The sequence below is a fragment of the Sus scrofa genome, chromosome 6, assembly GCF_054392235.1.
Source record: "Sus scrofa isolate SSC_HxYL_T2T_F1_AM1 chromosome 6, Sscrofa_HxYL_maternal_Yorkshire_Landrace_v2.0, whole genome shotgun sequence".
In the NCBI taxonomy this organism is placed as follows: Eukaryota; Metazoa; Chordata; class Mammalia; order Artiodactyla; family Suidae; genus Sus; species Sus scrofa.
Window position 1 is genome coordinate 31,481,357 of NC_139388.1, and position 20,439 is coordinate 31,501,795.

The 20,439-nt window shown below is 48.9% G+C and overlaps 2 protein-coding genes across 5 annotated transcripts in view; one reads left to right on the forward strand and one right to left on the reverse strand.

The window, feature by feature from the left end:
• The window catches only part of LOC146402279 (uncharacterized), a 54,147-nt gene extending 33,824 nt beyond the window's left edge, over nt 1–20,323 (forward strand). The window contains exons 5-7 of the mRNA XM_084960237.1: nt 11,939–12,091; nt 16,276–17,159; nt 17,889–20,323. Of these exons, the coding sequence (XP_084816363.1) occupies nt 11,939–12,091; nt 16,276–16,371 (249 nt within the window). The 3' untranslated portion in view covers nt 16,372–17,159; nt 17,889–20,323. The remainder of the gene's footprint in view (nt 1–11,938; nt 12,092–16,275; nt 17,160–17,888) is intronic.
• LOC100736962 (liver carboxylesterase) overlaps nt 19,965–20,439 on the reverse strand; it is a 34,064-nt gene continuing 33,589 nt past the window's right edge. For all 4 annotated transcript variants that reach the window (XM_084958488.1, XM_084958489.1, XM_084958490.1 and 1 more), the window contains 1 exon segment: nt 19,965–20,341. In XM_084958488.1, the coding sequence (XP_084814614.1) occupies nt 20,158–20,341 (184 nt within the window). In that variant the 3' untranslated portion in view covers nt 19,965–20,157.

The following is a 20,439-nucleotide window of genomic DNA, read 5'->3' on the forward strand; positions in this document are numbered from 1 at the left end:
ACCCTGCACATTTCTAGGCTGCACTGAAAAATGTCGTAGAATCCTGGGTTCAGAGAATGTTGATCCAAGGTGGATAGTGGATGAGAGATCACTTCATCCATAGCCCGCCCCACCACTCGCTTTCCAAAAAGGACCCTTGAGGTCACCGTGTAGGGTCGCTGCTCTTCTAGTGCAGTGTCCTCTGCACCATGAAGGCTCTGCCTGGCTAAGTCCCATGGTGAACGGACAAAGTCAGAAGGGCCCAGTAGAACATGGGCTCATATTTGTCCAGAGCTTGCTCTATCTACTATGTGCTTCACCTGTGCTTCACCGTTGAGTGAACCGCTGGAGGGCAGGGGGGGGGTCTCTCCTAAGACTTGCCCGGCTACTAAGGCATTGAGGCCAGTCCAGGATTTTCCTCTTCAGACTATCTAGTGCCACATGGGAAACCCTCTTCGGCAATTTCCCAAGAGCCCAAATCTCTATCAACTGCCACTGAAACAAGAGCCGTATCACTTACAGCTAGTGTGACCCAGGGAGAGGACAGAGGATAAGCACATTGAGGTCTGGCCTGGTGCCACATCCAGCGCTTCTGCAGAGTCATCATGATCCAGAAGTAGGCATGCGCAGTGCAGCCGGAAAACCTCCAGGTCTGGGCGTAGCTGCCTCTGCAGCATATTGGGTGTCGGTGTCACAAGAGGGCGTGGGATAGACCAATAGGGCTGGGAGAATGATTCATCCTTCCTTTTGCATTTCGCTAGGAGGGTCTTACAGTCTTCATTGTCCAGGAGCCAGGTCTGTGTCCCAAGTTGCTACAGGCCACTGGTCAAGGCAAAAGGCAGGATGGCTACGCCTTAAGAGCTATGGGCATGTGTCAGGGAGGGCTCTCGTGTGTATGAGTGCCGAGTGATTAGAAAGAGCCTTGCTGTCCGCTTAAGGAGACAGCCTCGATTGTTCCACGTGGATGGAGATAGGGGTGTTCTTTGTCAGGGTGCTCTTTCGTTTATTTATCCAGGCTGCCCTTATAGCATGCAGAATTTCTTGGGCCAGGGAGCCAAGCCACGTCACAGCAGCAACCTGAGACATAGCAGTGACAACACCAGATCCTTAACCTTTCGCACCAGCAGGGAGCTCTCTGGGATGCTCCTTATGACCCATGTTTCTTTCCTGAAAGTGGGAGGAACCCCAGCCCTGGGCCGTCTTCATGGCAGCAGTCACGTCTGGGACAGACTGTCCTGCTGTCACAAACCCTCCCCCTGCGCCGGGCTGCCACAGTGGCGAGAATGGGTGCAAAAGAACGTCTGTTTCAGGGCTTGGGTCTCCGGCAGCTTCCTTTCAGCTGTAACGTATGACTTTGGCCAAGACCCCATGAGTTTTTCCAAGGTTGTCACGTGCTTGATGGCTGTTGGTCGCCCAGTTTTCATTGATGTCCATATGGGTCTGTCCTGCACAAGTCAGCTTTGACCAATGACGGAGGGAAAACAGTGCAAGCATGGAGAAGGCACAGCTGCCTCTTCACTCCGCTGCCCTGGAGACACCCCTCACATCTGTGTCCTCTCCATCAGCAAGAACGAAGCTCATGACCCCAGGTCCCCGCGGTGTCTACCGTAAGGGCTGCAACATTGTGCTGCTTTTGTTCAGTCCTTGGCTCTTCCTCTTACTTGATATGTGGCTGTGGGCCACTTCCTTGTCCTGGCTGAGCACTGGGAGACAATGGTTTCAAGTCACAGGTTTATCTTGAGAACCAACGAGATCCTGCATGCAAAACCCTCAGCGCAGCGGTTCCCACATGGTGAACTCTCAGGAAATACTCGTTAAGTGAACGTGTCCATGGATGTAAGTGGAAAATACTAACGTGATAAAAGCACCCACACTACCGTAGCCAGGAAAGGGCCGTTGCAATACAAATCAGACGTATAACCTTTGAATTTTTCCTACCCAAAGAAAGATATGTATTTTCACTGCAATGGGATATTATACATGACCAGATTTTTAAAAGTATTTCTCTGCAGGAAGATAGTCCACGTGCCATAAGTGTCACCTTTTTAAAGTGTACAATTCAGTGGTTTTCGGTATAGTCGCAGAGTTGTGCAGCCATCGCTACCATCTAATCCCAGAACGTCTTTATCACGTCAAAGAGACTCCTCTTACCCTTTAGCAGTCATTCAATATTCCCCCCTCTGCCAGCTGTGGCAACCACTAACCTACTTTCCCTCTCTGTGGATTTGCTTCATCTGGAATTTCATCCATATCACACAATATATATGCTTCCCTTTCTGGATTCTTTCGTTAGCATAGTATTTTCAAAGTGCATTCACATGCAGCATCTGTCGGTGCCTCATTCCTTTTTACGGCTGAATTCTATTCCATTGCATGAAAAGATCTGATTTTTATTTGGCCATTCGTCAGTTGGGGGAACAGTTGGGTTCTTCCCCTTTGGGCAATTATGAATAACGCTGCTATTTTTGCACAGGTTTTTGAAAGGATATGTTTTCGATAATCTTGGGTATATACCTAGGAGTGAAATTGCTGGGAAATACGGTAACTCTGTGTTTAATTTTGGAGGAACTGCCAATCCGTGTCCTACAGCAGTCATAAATATTTTATAACGTATTTTTTTCCTTGTCACAATAGATTGTGACTGTCCTCCCGTGCACATTCATGGAACTGTAAATCACTACTTTGCATGAATGCATAGTCTGCCTTTGTCAGCTAAGAATCAGTACCAGAGTGTGTTTGAAGAATTCCCTATAGTTGGACACTTAAAGATTCTCTGAAACAGGCTTTGAGCATCTGTCTTCCTTGCGGCCCCAGCAGGTAAAGGACACCCTCCCAGGGGTTCCCAGAGCCCCCTGTGTCCCTCCCCATTGGTGCTTTCTCGTGGCGCTGCAATCGCCCTATCACCTCTCCCCGCATCTGTCTCACCTATTACACGTGAGCTCCTCCAGGAGAGGGAACATGTCTTGAACTCATCTTTGTGTCCACAACACCTAGCATTGCGCCAGGCATCTGGTCAATGTTTGGAGGATGAATGTGTAAATGGAATAATGAAAAAACATCAAAGGAAGAATGGAGGATGGACGAAGGCGTGAATAATTACAGCAGGAGACTCTGCACAGATAAGTTCCTTTACTATGAGGACATTCCATCCAAAGATCCCAGCCTGGATGGGCAGTGAGCTCCCTGACCTCTGGGGGGTGAGCAACAGGAGGCCAAGTCATATTCCTGGCAGGAATATGTAAAGGTAGTTTAAGCATCAGAAGAGAGGCTGGTTGGATTTAATATGCTTCCAAGATAAGAGCATGGAACTCTATGAAACAGAAGCCTGGAGAAATGAAGAGATTTGCCCTAAATTCCCCAGCTTGGAAGCTGTGTGGCTGCGGGTGCCTCTGAGAGTTTTCAGGTTGTTCTGAGGACCCCAGACTAAAGCCTCCTTGTGCCCAAAGGCATCTGTCTGCTTGTGGCTGCCTTTGGGAAGCTCCCAACGCCCTGAGATTAGTGTCCTTGAAAGGAGAAACCTTATAAAACAAATTGTCCAGGAGTCTATGGCTATCTGTTATTGGTCGTTATCTCTGGGCTGTTAATATAAAGTGGCAAACTCCGAGGGGGTGGGGTGTGACTGAGAGTTCCCAGCTGAAGCCCAGAGAACTTTGGAAGCTCGGGAGAGCTTTTTGGCTGCTGCCTCCTGACTGGGCCACTGGGCAGGAGGGGCTGGAGCTGGAGGAAGGCAGAGCTGGGGGTGGGTGGGATTCACACAGCCCCTCCAGACCAGACCCACTGAGACCAGCGGGTATGGGGGTGCTGCTCACCTTCCAAGATGGGGCTCTTTGCTCAGGTCATGACCTCTCTCCCCTCTCCCACAGCTTGGGGTGAGTCCTCCTGAAATGCAAATCACCAGGGGACATTTGGAAATCCTTGTGGGGAGGAGGTGCCAGAGAAGCATACAGGGCAAAAGTTTCCCAGCAGCTCATGCCCTCTGGACTTGGAGCTTTGAGCCCAGCCAATCTGGTGGCAGGAGACACAGGGGAGGGTAAGTGCCCAGAGACACACCTGCAGGGGCCCTGTGCAGGCAGGAAATCAGCCAACCTCCTGCCTCACTGCACCTAGTATCTTCCTCTTGATTATTAGCATGGAGGAGGCCAAGCTGTGGAGCGTGACCTCCCAGACTGTGAAGAAGTCCTCTGGGGCCAGAAGACGTGGGTTCCCATCCCAGCTCAGCACTCACTGGCTGTGTGTCCTTAGGCAAGAAGCTTTCCTTTTCTGTGCCTCTGTTGTGCTTCTCTAATGGAGGTGACAGCTCTCTCTACCTCATGGGGCTCTTGTGAGGCTGAAATGCATTGTTGCTTCTGAAGAGTGTCCGGGATGAGAGAGGGTGCAAAGAAGGAATGCATAAATAAAGAGGTTGTTTTAAAATCTAGACAAATTGAGGTGTGCTAAGGCCCATAAGTCAGGAGGAAACTCCTACTTAGGAGATAGTTTGTTGCTCACATTTCACCAGAGGAGGGAGCCCAGTACCAGATGGTGGGCCACGAGGTGAAGCACCAGGTGGGTTGGGAGGCAGAGGGAGGAGGGAGGAACTGGGGACAAGAAACTTTACCTTGGTTGCTTGGGGGCTGCACACACTAGCCAATTTTAACAAGCTCTGTGGCTTAGAAACCACCCACGGTTTTCAGGTACTTGGCCCTGGAGTGATAAGGGCAGGATGACAGTGGGCAGGTGTGTGAGAGCCCCATAAAGAAGCCAGATGGGGTACAGGCTCTGGCCCGCTGGGAAGGCAGCTCCAGGACTGCCTCATGCTGAGAAGGGCAGTCCTTCCAGAGTCAGCAAGGCCCCAGGTGTCAGGGCACCAGAACACAGGATAGAAAAGATGTGGTCAATACAGGATGCAGCAGGAAACTCAGAATGCATCCCTGCCACTTTCTGGATGGGGAAATTGACTCTAGAGGGAAATGTTTTTGCCCAAGGTCAACTGGTAAATCCCACTCCGGATATTATCTCCAGCCCCTGAATCCAGAGACACTGCTCTGACGGCCAAGCCCTGACAGCCCAGGCTCCATCTGGGTTTTATCTTCTTCCTGGTGCTGAGGCCAGGAACCGAGGGTAAGAGCAGGCTAAGAACTCCTCCCAAGGAGGAGTAGATTCGTCCCTTACCCGGTTACATCCTGGCACGGCCATATCATTTCCACCTTCAGAAGGTTTATACTGGCTGCCTCCATTTGCTCAGCTTCCTCATCTATCACATGGGCATACTGACACCTACCTAGCAAGGCTTTTGTAGAGATTCGTCCAAGGAACTGGCACAAGCACGTGGCACATCATAAACGCTCAGTATATGAACATTACCCAGAGCATAAGTGGCCACTGCTGCTGTCACCATCTGGCCTTTGCCTCTCAGCCCAGCACGCCACTTCTTCACCCTGGCCAGTGGGGCTTCTGTCCACTTCATCTCTCTTGCAGCTCGTCGTCGCATATTCTTCTGTGAGACCAGATCTTTTGAGGGAGACGTTGACCTTCTGTCTGTATGCACAGGGGAGCAGCTGGGAGGCTGAGAGGCTAGAGCTGGCCTCCCGTTAGGCTGCTTAACCCAACCGAGGCTACTGAGGACGGCCAAGAGAAGCATCGAGGGCTGGGCATGAACACGGTCCTCAGGCCGCCTGCCCCCTGGGGGTGCGGGACGGGGTCCCAGAGCAGGCGGGACAGGCCTGGGGTGGAAGCTGCCGGGGGACGCGCTTGCGCTCAGGGAGAAAGACCTGTGTGCTCCACGGGAGGGGATCCCGCAGCCTCTGCCCGCAGCCTCTCTCCCTCTGGGGGACCCTGCTCAGAGCCTCCAGCAGGAGCCTCCTCGGGCGGGTTGTGTCTCTCTCTTGCTCCAGAACAGTTCGCCGTGCTCACTTCCAGCCTCAGTCAAGCCTGACTCCTTGGCTTGCAGACCCTCCCGGACCTGACCCTGTCTCTTTCCAGGATGACCTTCCACTTCCCGTTCCTCTTCCCGGTGCAGATATATACCGCATAGTATAAATCTCAATGTCACATCAGTCTGTACAGATACTTTGGATGCCAGCTTCGCAAATGTACATGTGTCTCATGACCTGCATCCTAAGGGATGAAATATCACAGCCTGACATGTAATCCCTGAATTACATTGTAGATTGTCATTTACCCCACTCCTCATCAGGGGTTATTAAGTGTTTTGATGTTTTTAATGATATACTTAGCACTGTGATGAACATCCTGTAGCTACATCTTTACACACACTCGTGACTAGCTTTGGATAAGCTCCAAGCGATGACATTTCTGAACGAAAGCATATGCACCTTTTTAGAAAGGGTCTGGAAAAGCGATGTTTGCACGTTGTAAGTAAGGGCCCAGTTTGGAGAAAGGAATGCACGCCTTCACCCAGATTCCGGTGGAGACCAGTAACCCTGCCACATGGCAGCAATGTTTTCATAATCACTTCTGTGTTGTTGGCTACCTGACGGGTTAGGAAGCAAATGTTTCGTTACCCCAGGCTTTTGCCAGATGTCCTATCATTAACTCATACTGTGTTGAGTGCTCTGTTAGTTCCCTTTTCAGTACTTTTTTCAAAAGCTTTTGAGGCATTAAAAAAATAAAGAACAGCGTTTGCAGACAGGAAAACAGAGAAGTTGTTGGTACCACACCTGTGTTATCGGAGACGGTAAAGTTCTTTACACGGAAGGGATATGATACAAGACAGAACCTTGTGAGAAACACGGGTGCACATAAAAGAAGTGAAGAGCTACAGAAGTCTTGACATAAATGTAAAATTTGTTTTTCTTCTTTTCAGTCACTGTCTAAAGCAAGGAGTGTCAATAAAGTGTGTGTTGGGAGCAGAAGTAAAACACGTGGCAGAAATAGCACATGGCAAAAAAGATGGGTAGAGAGCTATTGAAACTACGCTGTTGTAAGGTCCTTACACTTCATGGGACGTGGGATACTAGTCACCTCTGGGTGTCCGTGGGGACTGACTCGAGGGCCCCTGCAGATACCACAACCCGTGAATGCTCATGTCCCTTATATAAAATGGCCTAGAATTTGCATATAACATACACACATCCTCCTGTATACTTCATTTTCTTTTCTTTGAACATTTTTAATCATTTCTTTATATATGTATTTTTTCTACTGTACAGCATGGCGACCCAGTTACACACACACATATGCATTCTTTTTCCTCACATTACGTGTTCCATCATAAGGGACTAGTCAGAGTTCCCAGTGCGACACAGCAGGACCCCATTGCTGATCCATCCTGAAGGCAACATTCTGCATCTATTTCCCCCAAGCTCCCAGTCCCTCCCAGTCCCTCCGCTTCCCCCTTAGCAACCACAAGTCTATTCTCCAAGTCCATGATTTCTTTTCTGTGGAAAGGTTCCTTTGTGCCGTATATTAGATTCCAGATATAGGTGATAACCTGTGGTATTTGTCTTTCTCGTTCTGACTTACCTCACTCAGGATGAGAGTCTCTAGTTCCATCCACGTTGTGGCAAATGGCATTATTTTGTTCTTTTTTGTGGCCGAGTAGTATTCCATGGTGTATTCCTGATCCAGTCATCTATCAGTGGACATCTGGGTTGACTCCATGTCTTGGCTATTGCGAATAGTGCTGCAATGAACATGCAGATGCACGTGTCTTTTTCAAGTAGAGTTTTGTCCGGATATATGCCCAAGAGTGGGATTGCGGGGTCATATGGTGGTTCTGTGTATAGTTTCCTAAGATACCTCCATACTGTTCTCCACAGTGGTTGTACAGCTTACATTCCCACCAACAGTGCAGGAGGGTTCCCCTTCCTCCACACCCCCTCCAGCATTTGTTATTTGTGGGCTTAGTAACGATGGCCATTCCGACGGGTGTGAGGTGGTATCTCATGGTGGTTTTGACTTGCATTGCTCTAAAAATCAGTGATGTTGAGCACTGTTTCAAGTGCTTGTAGGCCATCCGTATATCTCTTCGGGTCCTTTGCCCATCTTTCAATTGGGCTGTTGGCTTTTTTGCTGTTGAGTTGTATAAGTTGCTTGTACATCCTAGGGATAAAGCCCTTGTCCGTCGCATCGTTTGAAACTGTTTTCTCCCATTCTGTAAGTTGTCTTTTTGTTTTCTCTTTGGTTTCCTTTGCTGTGCAAAAGCTTGTCAGTTCGATTAGGTCCCATGGGTTTATTTTGGCTTTTATTTCTGTTGCTTTGGGAGACTGACCTGAGAAAACATTTGTGGGGCTGATGTCAGAGAATGTTCTGCCTATGTTCTCTTCCAGGAGTTTGATGGTGTCTTGGCTTCTGCTTCAGTCTTGCAGCCATTTTGAGTTTGTTTTGGTGCATGGTGTGAGGGTGTGTTCTAGTTTCGCTGATTTGCGTTCGTTCAGCTGTCCAGGTTTCCCAGCGATACTTGCTGAGAAGACTGTCTTTTTCCCATTCTATATTCTTGCCTCTTTTGTCAAAGATTAATTGGCCATAGGTGTCTGGGTTTATTTCTGGGTTCTCGATTCTGTTCCGTTGGTCTGTCTGTTCAGTTCCACACTGGCCTGATTACTGTGGCTTTGTAATGTCGCCTGAAGTCTGGGAGAGAGATGCCTCCTCCTTGGTTTTCGTTCTTCAGAATTTCTTTGGCACTTCTGGGTCTTTTGTGGTTCCATGTAAAGTTTTGGATTGTTTGTTCTAGTTCTGTGAAAAATGTCATGGGTAATTTGGTAGGGATTGCATTGAATCTGCAGATTGCTTTGGGTAGGGTGGCCATTTTTACAATATTAATTTTCGCAACCCAGGAGCATGGAATGTCTTCCCATTTCTTTACATCTTCTTTAATTTCCTCGATTAATGTTTCATGGTTCTCGGCATGTAAGCCCTTTACCTCCTTGGTCAGGTGTATTCCCAGGTGTTTGATTTGTGGGGGTGCCATTTTAAAAGGTATTGTATTTCCGTATTCCTTTTCTAATAGCTCATTGTTCGTAATACAGAAATGTGACTGATTTCTGAATGTTAATCTTATATCCTGCTACTTTGCTGAATGTGTTGATCGGTTCAAGCAGGTTTTTGGGTTGCGTCCTTAGGGTTTTCTCTGTAGAGTATCATGTCATCTGCATACGGTGACAGTTTTACCTCTTCTCTTCCTCTTTGGATGCCTTTTATTTCTTTTGTTTGTCAGATTGCTGTGGCTAGGACTTCCAGTACTATGTGGAATAGCAGTGGTGAGAGTGGGCATCCTCGTCTTGTTCCAGATTTTAGTGGGAAGGCTTTCAGCTTTTCTCCATTGAGTATTATATTTGCTGTGGGTTTGTCATAAATGGCTTTGATTCTGTTAAGGGATGTTCCCTCTATACCCACTTTGGTAAGAGGTTTTATCATGAGGGATGTTGGACTTTGTCAAGTGCTTTTTCTGCATCTATTGAGATGATCCTGTGGTTTTTGTCTTTCCTTTTGTTAATGTGGTGTATGACATTGACTGATTTACGTATGTTGAACCACCCTTCTGAGCCTGGGATGAATCCCACCTGGTCGTGGTGTACGGTCTTTTTCGCATGTTGTTGGATTCGGTTGGCTAAAATTTTGTTGAGAATTCTTGCGACTAAATTCATCGAAGATGTTGGTCGATAGTTTTCTTTTTTGGTGGTATCTTTGTCTGGTTTTGGAAATAGGGTGATGGTGGCGTCATAGAATGTCTTTGGGAGGAGTGTTCCTTCTTCTTCAACCTTTTGCAAAAGTTAAAGGAGGATGGGTATGAGTTCCTCTTTGTATGTTTGGTAGAATTCTCCTGTGAAGCCATCTGGTCCTGGACCTTTATTTGTAGGGAGTGTTTTTACTGACATATTCAATTTCATTTCTGGTGATCGGTCTGTTCAGTTGATCTAATTCTTCTTGATTCAGTTTTGGCAGGCTGTGGGTCTCTAGAAAGATGTCCATTTCTTCTAGGTTGTCGAATTTGTTGGCATATACTTGTTGATAGTATTCTCTTATGGTTTTTTTTTTTTTTTTCTTTGTATTTGTGTAGTATCCGTTGTGAGTTCTCTTTTTCATTTCTTATTTTGTTTATTTGGTTTTTTCCTCCCGTCTTCTTGGTGAGTCTAGCCAGAGGTTTGTCTGTTTTGTTTACCTTTTAATTTTTCGACTGTCCCCACAGCTTGCGCAAGTTGCTGGGCCAGGGATCGAAGCCATAGATCACAGCAGTGACAACCCTGGGTCCTGCTGAGCCACCAGGGAACTCCCCTCCTGTTTCCTTTAAATTGTCCCTAGATTACTTATCACCCCTAGCACAAGGTAATGCTATGTACAGAGTTCCTGGTGGGGCAAATCCAAGTTTTGTTTTCTGAAATTTTCTGGAATTTCTTTCAACATTTTTGAGTCGCGGTTTGTTGATTCCCCAGATGCAGGGCCTGTGGAGAGGGAGGGCCGGCTGTATCAGCCCCATAAAAGTCACCACGAGGCCCTAGAAAACGCAGCTAGTAAGTGACAGACAGGACCACTAAATAACCTACCCTCCAAAATAAAAATACCCCTTTATTTTCAAAATCATTGAGAAGCTCAAGATGGCAACAGCAGATACTAAAGCCACCATGGAGCCTGGAGGCTTCTGAGTACAGTCCTGTGTGACAGCAAAGGTCTCACACTGGGGGGTGGGGTAGGGGGCATGCCTGCAGGTAGTACAGGATGATTGGAGCAGAGATGGGGGTGGATGAGGAGGGGGACTTTGGATTTACCTTGAAGGCAGTGGGAACCACTAGAGGCCTTTAAAGAAGCATGCAGTAGGTGCTCAGTACACTTCCTGATCAACCCACACCATCTGTCTCCTCCATCAGACTGGGAGTTCCTGAGGCCAGGGCTATTGCTCCTTGCTGGAAGAACAATGGGGCTGGTGAAAGAATGAAGGCATGCCTGAGTGAATACATCCATCCCAGATAATGCAACACAAAACCAGATGGGCCTTTTCCTCCACACAAGACCGACTTTTCGCTGCCCCGCTCGGGGAGGGGTCGAGGGTTCAAAGAGGCTCTGAGTCAGGTCCAGAGAAAAGACCCCTGGTCCTCCTGTCTTCCCTCAGCCTCTGCTTGGCAGCAGGAGTGCACGCCGGCGCCCCCTGGTGGCCACGGTGCACACGTTCCCGTTTGATCAGCTGCCTCCATTGCCAAGGTGCCCTGCCAGGCCAGACAAGGGGAGCAGGAGCCTAGAGTGTCTGTATGTGTCTGCTGGGTAAAAACACACCCGCCTGCTCAGCCAGCTAGAGGTGCCTCCATAAATGCCAACCGCAGGTCAGTCTGTCCTCACCTGCAAGACCTGCGTCCGGGCTCCCTATGTATAACCTGCGCCCAAGAGAAAAATGCAGCTCACCCTCCATTACAGAGAAGTCCTTTCTCTGTGGCCGCTCAGACCCTGGTGCTTTCCACAAGGGCTCCTGCCACTGCCAACAGATGATGGAGTCCAGACTGGGCATCCCCGGGCAGGGAGATAAGGACCAGTGTCCTCCCAGTATCTTTCGCATCCTCTCCCTGATTCTGTGCAGGGCAGCGATGTACCCAGTGACAAATTCTTACTCCTACCCCAGACTCTCCAAGACGCAAGGTTACACGGATTCAGGGATTGGCAGTCGCCTGTCCTCCTAAAACATCTATGGTTAATCTTCTTGCCTTTCAGTAGCGAGCCCAGATGGAACCTACACAAAGAACCAGAGAGCATGGGGTTGGGGTGTGTTTGGAAAAAGCCAGCAAAGGCATTTTAACTGAGGTTCAGGAGAGGTCTGTTCAAGATGAGCTCTCCAACTTGGTGATCTAGTGCAAGTCAGTTCCTTCCCAGCACATTGTAAGCACTTTATATTTATATATAAATTCTATAGTAAAGTGTGTGTATGTGTACATAAGAAAATCACATATCCGTTATATATATTTGTACAAGTTGTACATGTGCATATGTAGATAAATAAATTTATTTGCATATGTATTATGTGTTTGTATTGAAGACGGTGTCCGAGCTAGATGAGGACCCACGCCCTCACCAGCTGGACCACGTTAGGACTGGAGCGCTGGGGACCAAAGGACGTAGCACATCAGAGCGGTTAAAACAAACACAGAGCGGAGCCAGACTGCCAAGGTCCATTCCATCTTACCAACTAGTAAGTTCTTTCATCTCCTTGTGTCTCAGTTTCCCCCACTTGTAAGCGGGATGTAATACTACCTCATGGACTCATTAGGAAGATCCACTGAGGTGCAATCGGCAATGCCCCAGAAGTAGTAGCAGGCATAGGATTAGCTAGTGTGTTTGCTGATTGAACATCAGCGCAGGGCGTTGGCCTGGTCCAAGGTGCCGATGATCCAAAGGCCTCAGTCCTCCTGGGAATCCCTGGCTTATGAGACTGCAATGGCCTCATTCCTTCTTTGAACAAAGGCAGGTGCTCCTGAGCCATGCTCCCTTCCAATTCCAAATCTCTGCTGGGAAACTCTCTACATTTACGTGCTTAGCTGATAGCACTAATGTTGGCTCTGACACGCCCTGATCTGACTCTGCAGCTCACCTCAAAGGTCAGAGTTGCAGTATCCTTCCTCGTCTCAAAAACCGGCCCTGCTCTCTCTTTCCTGTCCATTGATAGGGGAATTGTTACTGTCTGTCAAGTGACCGAAGACGGGGGTCAGGTTTCAGTAGCAACTCCCAGGGGAGTTTGGGGGCTCTGGGGCAAGAGCAGAAATGTAGCAGGAAGCTGGGAACGGGCCTGGGGGGGCAGGAGGCAGATGCGGACCGTGGCCTTCAAGTCTGCCCTGGGCTCGCTGTGGCCAGGGGCGGGGCCTGCTCCAGGCCTCTCCTCTTCTGACTCTTCACCGGGCCCTGAAGCTGCAGGAAGTCTGGATGCTGCCCCCCGTATAAGGCCATTCTCTGCACTAGAAACAGTGGATCTAGGGCTCCTGGGTGTGTCCAGGCCACGGGCCTTGCTGGGCCTTCTCCGGGGACAAAGACGGTCTTCCTTGATTTCCTGCAGTCCAATCCCTTACCTTCACGTTAGGCTGGCCCAGCTCAGCCCCTCCAGCCTGAGGCCCGCAGAGCCAGTAGCCGACAGGCAGCACATCAGACGCCAATTAGTTGCAAGCACTTCCAGGAGCCTCTGGTCACTACACTTCTGTCTCCTCTTCCTCTGTGTCAGAGCTGAGGTCAGGGCCTCCCTGAACCCCGGCCCGCTTTGGGGAGCAGCTCCCCCACCAGCAGCCATGGTGGCCTGATTCCAAAGTCTGGTTCTTCCCTTTTTCCCTGTTTCTTCAAACAATGACGACTGTGTATATGGTTCTTTCCCCAACCTCAATCTGGTAGAAGAGCCCAGACTCACGTCGCAATCACTTTCTGCTTAGTAGAAAGGACTGGGAACAGAACTAAACTGTGCTGTGACACGTGAGGGAACAGGAGCAATCGCCGCACCTATCACTCTCTGTACCATGTTCTCTCCATTCAGCTCCAGGATAAATTTACCAGAGAAACCACAGATACCCAGTTGCATTTGAATTTCAGATAGAACAGGGAAAAAAACTTGGCTTAAGTAACATCCGTGCAGTATTTGGGACCTGCTTAGACCAAAGCAGTGATTCATTGTTTGCTTGGATTCGGGTTTAAATGGGGGCTGATATTCGTTTTCCTGAATTGTCCTCCCTACTCTGGGATGAGTCATGTGGCCTGGGGAGCAGCAGTTTCCTCTGAGTTCCTCTCTAAGGCTGACACTGATGCCTCTGGGGCCTTTGCAGCCAGCCTCCTGTTGAAGGGAGCTCACGCAAAGATGAGCCAGGGTGGAAGAGCTGTGTCTGAGAAGCCACTGGCTCCACTCTGGGATCAGCCAGAGGCTGCCCCTGGAAATGGGAAGCCCCTTTGCATCTCCGGAGGCAAAGGTTCCGGAAGAACCAAGAGGAGCTGAGGCTTTTCCACTCAACACTCAGGGCCCAGCACACACCATAAAACCAGGAGACTCCGACGGCTTCCATGAGCACAGCAAATAGGATGGCCTTCCCGCCCCACGCGTGTCCAGCAGGGTCAGCACGTACATTCCGCCCTGGGGCATGGACAGAGGGCCTGAAATGGCCCCTGACTGTTGCGTCCATCAACACTGAAATGGCTGAGCAGGAAGATGGTGAGATACCGGGGCTGACTTTGCTCAGAGCAGGAAAGGGAACATCCTTTTTTTTTTTTTTTTTTTTTTTTTTTTGCCTTTTTATGGCCACAGCTGCGGAATACAGAATTTCCAGGGCTAGGGGTGGAATCAGAGCTGAAGCTGCCGGCCTACACCACAGCTAGAGCAACACGGGATCCGAGCCACCTCTGTGAGCTATGCCGTGGTTCATGGCAACGCTGGATCCTTTACCTACTGAGCGAGGCCAGGGATCGAACTGCATCCTCATGGATACTAATCTGGTTCTAAACTTGCAGAGCCACAATGGGAACACCACTTTTACATTTTACAGTTCCTTCCAGAGTCTAGTTTTGCAGGAAAAATGGGTTTGGCCAAACACCAGGCCCCTTTTAAACTGTTCTCCTTATGTTCTGCAAGTGTACTTCTCTACAGAGTCGTCACCTCATAGTCGTCAGCACATGTACCTATACTTCACAATCATCCCTCTTTTCCATCATTGTAAAAAAAAAAAACATTATTTTCTCTTGTACACAAGCAATTTCCTTTTTTTCAGAAAATCTGAAAACACACACACACACACAGACTCAAAGGTTTTTTTTAATGATTTTTATTTTTTCCATTACAGCTGGTTTACAGTGTTCTGCAGACTTGAACTTGAATCACTAAATAAACCCAAGCAAAACACTACACCAAATCAGTAGCTGCCTGTGAGTTTCCTTGCATCCAGCAGAAGGCAGCATTGTAAAAGAGGGGCCAGTGCCTCCCTCTGAGTCCTCAGAGGTGTTAGCGATGTGACACTGCAGAACTTAGAAAGAAAAGAAAAGCGATCAAAAGCGTTGAATTACAAACCAACACCAGTAACCATTGTCCCTTTCCCTGTATCATTTGGAAAGGGAACCATACAATCCATTACTCCAAAAATCTGACTGAAATGACTAAACTCACCGGCAGAACAGAATTTGGGGCCAGCAGGTTTTTTCTTTCCTGTTTTTCCCACTTTCCCGTCAGGTCCCTAGGAGCCCACCTCAGCGGGACAGAGAGTAGTTCCTTCCCCTGTGGGTCCCTGTTCCTTCTGCTCTTCCCTCAGTGGCCCTTGGGACTCTGGACCTTTCTGCCTGACCCCGGAAGTCCAGTTCTCCTTGCCTCTCAGCCTCTGGCCTCGGCTGCAAGTCACAGGCTTCCCCTCCTGGCAGAGCTGGGACAAGGTGGGGCAGGGGGGGCTCAGGCTCTGCCCCTGGGAAGCTGGCCTGCCTGGCGCTGCCCCAGGTGACAGGTGGACAAGATGCACCTCCCTCCCCACAGCTGAGCCAGACCCAGCCCGTCGTGGCCCTTGTGCTCTGCTAGGGATTCGTAAGCGGAGAGAGAAAAACCTGCCTTGTGGGAGGGGCCCTGCCGCCGGGCAGCATGGCTGGTACTGTCAGGGTTGCTGGAGCACAATTTGGAGGCTTAGGGAACAGCTTTTATACCTTGACCTGTAGGAAACACATCTCTCTCTCTCACTCTGTCTAACAGGGGGATGATTGGTAAAAGGTGAATTTATTCACCCATCCACCCTTCAATCCGTCCATTCAGCTGTTATCTATCACCTACTATCTATATATGCATCTATCTGTCTGTCTGTCTGTCTGTCTGTCTGTCTGCCTGCCTGTCCGTCTGTCTTTCCATCTATCTAATCTATCTGTCTACCTATATACCTACCTATTATCTGTCTATCTGGGAACCTTTATGTAGTTACCCTTGAGGCATATTTGCCTCCTGGACTTTTCATGTACAGGAGCCCATGTATTCAATCGCTGCTTTAGGTAAACTTAAGTAGGATTTCTCTAGCGCATGCAGTAGAGTCCTGATTAAATAACTTTGCGTTTGACTATTTACTTTCTATTCTATTTCTGTAATTTATTATACTCCTCAGTAATATTCTCCTGTAAAACTCTGTCTTCTCTAATAGGTAATAAGTGCGTAAGACCTGGTAGAAACTTTTGAGTTTTTAAAGTGAATATGATATCCAAATACATAAATGTATATATACATGTGTAAAGTACATGTGAAGTGTCTTGATGAATATTCAAATACTCCAGTTTTTGAGTTAAGTGAATATAGTGCAAAGGAAGTATACATATATATGTAGTGAGTGTGTGTGTGTGTGTATTGATGCATATTCACTAACTGACCCCACCTGTGTACTCCGTATCCAGATCAGGACGCAGAAGGTGATCAGCACCCAAGAAACTAGCGCAGCTCAGCCCCAACCCTGTCCTGCCCACCCACCGACTGTGGTAAGTACTCTCTGAACTTCTGCAGCATATTTGAGTTTTCTGGCTGTTGTACTTCATAGCGACAGCGCTGTGTCCTCTTGCACTTGGCTTTTTTCTCTCAGCGTCGTGTTAACGATGCTCATCCCTGCCGTGTGTGCCTGTGGTTTGTTCATCTTGCTGCACCCTCCTGGCCGTAATGCGTTCGTTCTATGGTTGTCGGGCATTTGGGTGGTTTCCAGTTTCAGGTTATTATGAGTAGTGTGGCCATGAATGTTCTAGAGCTTTGCTGATCACATGCGTCACTTCTCGTGGATATTTACTAAGATTGGCTTTCACGGATCACGTGTGCCAGCATACATCACTTCAGTAAACACTCCAAAAGGCTCCCAAAGCAGTTGTACAAATGTTCCCTCCTACCAGCAGAGTAAAGAGATTTCCAGCAGCTCCGTGTTGTTGTCATCACTTGGTATTTTCTGAAAGGCTACTACGCATTTGTTCTTTTTTTAGCTTATAGTTGGTTTACAGTGTGTGTGTCCATCTCTGCCCTACAGCACAGTGACCCAGTCGTGTGTGTGTGTGTGTGTGTGTGTGTGTGTGCATATATGCATTCTTTTTCTCACACTGTCTTCCATGTTCTATCCCAAGAGATTGGATATAGTTCCCTGTGCTCTGCAGTAGGACCTCGTTGCTTATCCATTCTAAATGGATAAATGTAATAGTTCGCGTCGACTAACCCCAAACTCCCAGTCCATCCGCCTTTGGCAACCATCAGTCTGTCCTCTGTGTCTGTGATTATGTTTCTGATTTTGTAGATAGGTTCATTTGTGACATAGTTTAGATTCCACATGTAAGTAATACCATGTGGGAGTTCCCGTCGTGGCGCAGTGGTTAACGAATCCGACTAGGATCCATGAGGTTGCGGGTTCGGTCCCTGCCCTTGCTCAGTGGGTTAACGATCCGGCGTTGCCGTGAGCTGTGGTGTAGGTTGCAGACGCGGCTCAGATCTGGCGTTGCTGTGGCTCTGGCGTAGGCCGGCGGCTACTGCTCCGATTCGACCCCTAGCCTGGGAACCTCCATATGCCACGGGAGCGCCCCAAGAAATAGCAACAACAACAACAACAACAACAACAAAAGACAAAAGACAAAAAAAAGAAAAGTAATACCATGTGGTATTTGACCTCTTTCTGACTTACTTCACTTGGTATGATAATCTCTAGTTGCATCGATGTTGCTGCAAAAGGCATGAATTCATCCTTTTTATGGCTGAGGAGTATTCCACTGTATGTATGTACCAGATCTTCCTAATCCATTCTTTTTGTTTGTTGGTTTGTTTGTCTTTTTGTCTTTTTGCCATTTCTAGGGCCGCTTCTGCGGCATATGGAGGGTCCCAGGCTAGGGGTCGAATCGGAGCAGTAGCCGCCGGCCTACACCAGAGCCGCAGTAACGCGGGAGCTGAGCCGCGTCTGCCACCTACACCACAGCTCGTGGCAACGCCGGATCCTTCACCCACTGCGCAAGGCCAGGGCTGGAACCCGCAACCTCATGGTTCCTAGTCGGATTCGTTAACCACTGAGCCACGACGGGAACTCCCTTCCTAATGCGTTCTATGGATTGTTTTGGCTATTGTGAAGAGTGCTGCTATGAACATAGGGGCGCTTCTGTCCTTTTGAGTGCAAGTTTTCTCCGGATGTGTACCCAGGAGTGGGACTGCAGGATCCTATGGTGGTTCTGTATTTAGTTTTCCGAGGAACCTTCATACCGTTTTCCATAGTGGTTGTACCAAATTACATTCCCACCAACAGTGTAGGAGGGTTCCCTTTTCTCCACACCATCTCCAGCATTTGCTATTTATAGGCGTAAGAGCGATAGCCATACTGACCAAGGTGAGGTGGGACCTCAAAATAGTTTTGATTTGCATTTCTCTCTAATAATCAGCGGTATTGAGCCTCTCCTCATGTGCCTATTGGCTATCCTATGTCTTCTTTGGAGAAGTGTCCGTTTATGTCTTGTGCCCACTTTCCGATTGGGTTGTTTGTTATTTTGTGGTTGAGTTGTGTGTATTGTTTGCATATTTTGGAGATTAGACCCTTTGAAGTTATTTTGCCTCTCTGATAATATTTTTTTTTTAATTTCAAACATTTCCATTTGCATCTTTCTTATAGTCTTTCTCTCTCTTTGTGCAGAAATTAAACCAAGGGTTCACAAAAGTTTTCCCCATAGGTGTTTCGATTCCTCGTCTGTGAGTTCTCACACCTGGGCTATTTTTGAAACTGGTTCAGTTGATTGTGTTGTCTCTTCGTAGGGTTTTTTTGGTTTCCTGCATTTTTGAATGTTTGTGATGTTGGACGAGGGCTACAGGGTCGCCCTCAGCATCATGGGTATGAGAGTAGAAGCTGATGTAAATGGCAAGTGAGACAGGAAATGGGCCTGTCTTTCATTCTGCTTAGACTGATAGATAGTGTGTGTCTGTGTCTGTCTGTGTGTGTGTGTGTGTGTGTGTGTGTTGGGGGGTTTTAGTTAATTGTGTGAGGGATAAGCAAAGCTTGAATTTTGTTGCTGCTGTGGTTATCATGGCTTCAGCCCTTGCTTCAGATCCTTCGGTATTACCTTGTGCTGTGGGGACTAGGGCTTGCTGAAAGCTTTGCTCAGAATCCCTGTTTCACTCTCAGCTTTAGGCCCGCCCTGTGCACCTGTGCCTCAGGGAGGGTCTCTGTCCACACGTTCTCCCTCCCCCAGTGCGGGGGTTTCTGATGCTCAGTCCTCGGTGTTGGAATCCAGGGGTGGTTTCTCTGGCCCTGGTCCAGCCTCCACCTTAGGCAGGCCCTGTGTGCCTTGCTCACAGAGATTCCGATTTTCAAAGAAATCCTACTCACACGCAGGGTGAGTCCATCTCCTGCCTGAAGCCAGTGTTCACACCCCTGCTCTCCTCCCAAGGGCCTGTCTTCCCTGAGATTTCAGGGAAAGTGTTGGCCTTGCACCTTCTTTGAATGATTGAGAAAAAGCCATGGTAGTGGGAATAATCCAGGTTTTTCTTGCAGAAAGGGTGGGAGTAACACGCGCAGAGCTTGCAGTAATCCCAGGAGAAGCCGCAAGTCGCCCCATGCATTCTGAAAGAGGCAGTTGCTAGTGACACTTAGGGACTCACTCCAAGGTGGGTCCAAGTGCCTGGACCTGATGTCGACTAGGCTGCAGAAAGGGTGCAGATGAGCTGTTGGAGTACAAGGCCTCGGAGGAGGGCCTGGAAGGATAATGCGTAGGTTGAAGGAGAAAGAATTCTAGGCCTGTGGAAGGGTCAGTAAGGGCCACAGCACAGAGCACAGTGTCGCCGGGGCGAGGCCCCTTCTTTCCCGCTCCAGGGACATCCTCAGTCGGTGCCACCTCCGTCTCTCCAGGAAGCTGCCCGGGAGGAGAGGGACACTGCACTCTGACCACCCACACCCTCTTGTTGGACTTGTTGAGGGTCCAGGGCCATGGAGCAGACACAGAGCCCCGCTTGGCAGCTCCCAGGGGACAGCCTGCTGGACTCTGCCTGTCCAGAGTCGCCTTGCTGTCAATGGTGCCCTCAGTCTTCATCCTTCCCTCCCCCTAGAGAGAATGACTTAATTCCAGCCCGAGTCTGAGACACCGACTTGGTCTCCAAAAGAACATTTATTTCTAAAATTGAGGCCGCAGCTACAGAAATTCCCCCTCCCTGATCTCCGCCACTCCCACCCGCTAATTCCCCAGCCTCCACAAGAAGATACCTCCTGGCCCATCAACGCCTTCGGTAGACTGCTCCTGCCTGCGGTCCCACAAGCCCTCAAGGTCAGCCGAGCCTCCCCTTCACAGCTCAGCATGCTTTATCTTGGGTGGCTTCTTTGCTGCCTCCTTGGACAGGAGATCGTTCCAGAAGGCCACTTCTTCACCTTTCAGCCTCTTGGCTGCCTGGGTGTTGACGCCGATCTGAAGGTACCCTTCTTCCTGGTCGTACATCGGCCAATGGGGCAGCCCCTCCCCATTGGGGTTCCTGAGAGCAGAATCAAACAGAAATTGCCCAAAGCGACTGTGTCATCCCAGCAACCCTCTGAGGTTGTCAGGGACCCCGTGGCTTCAGCCTCTGCCAAG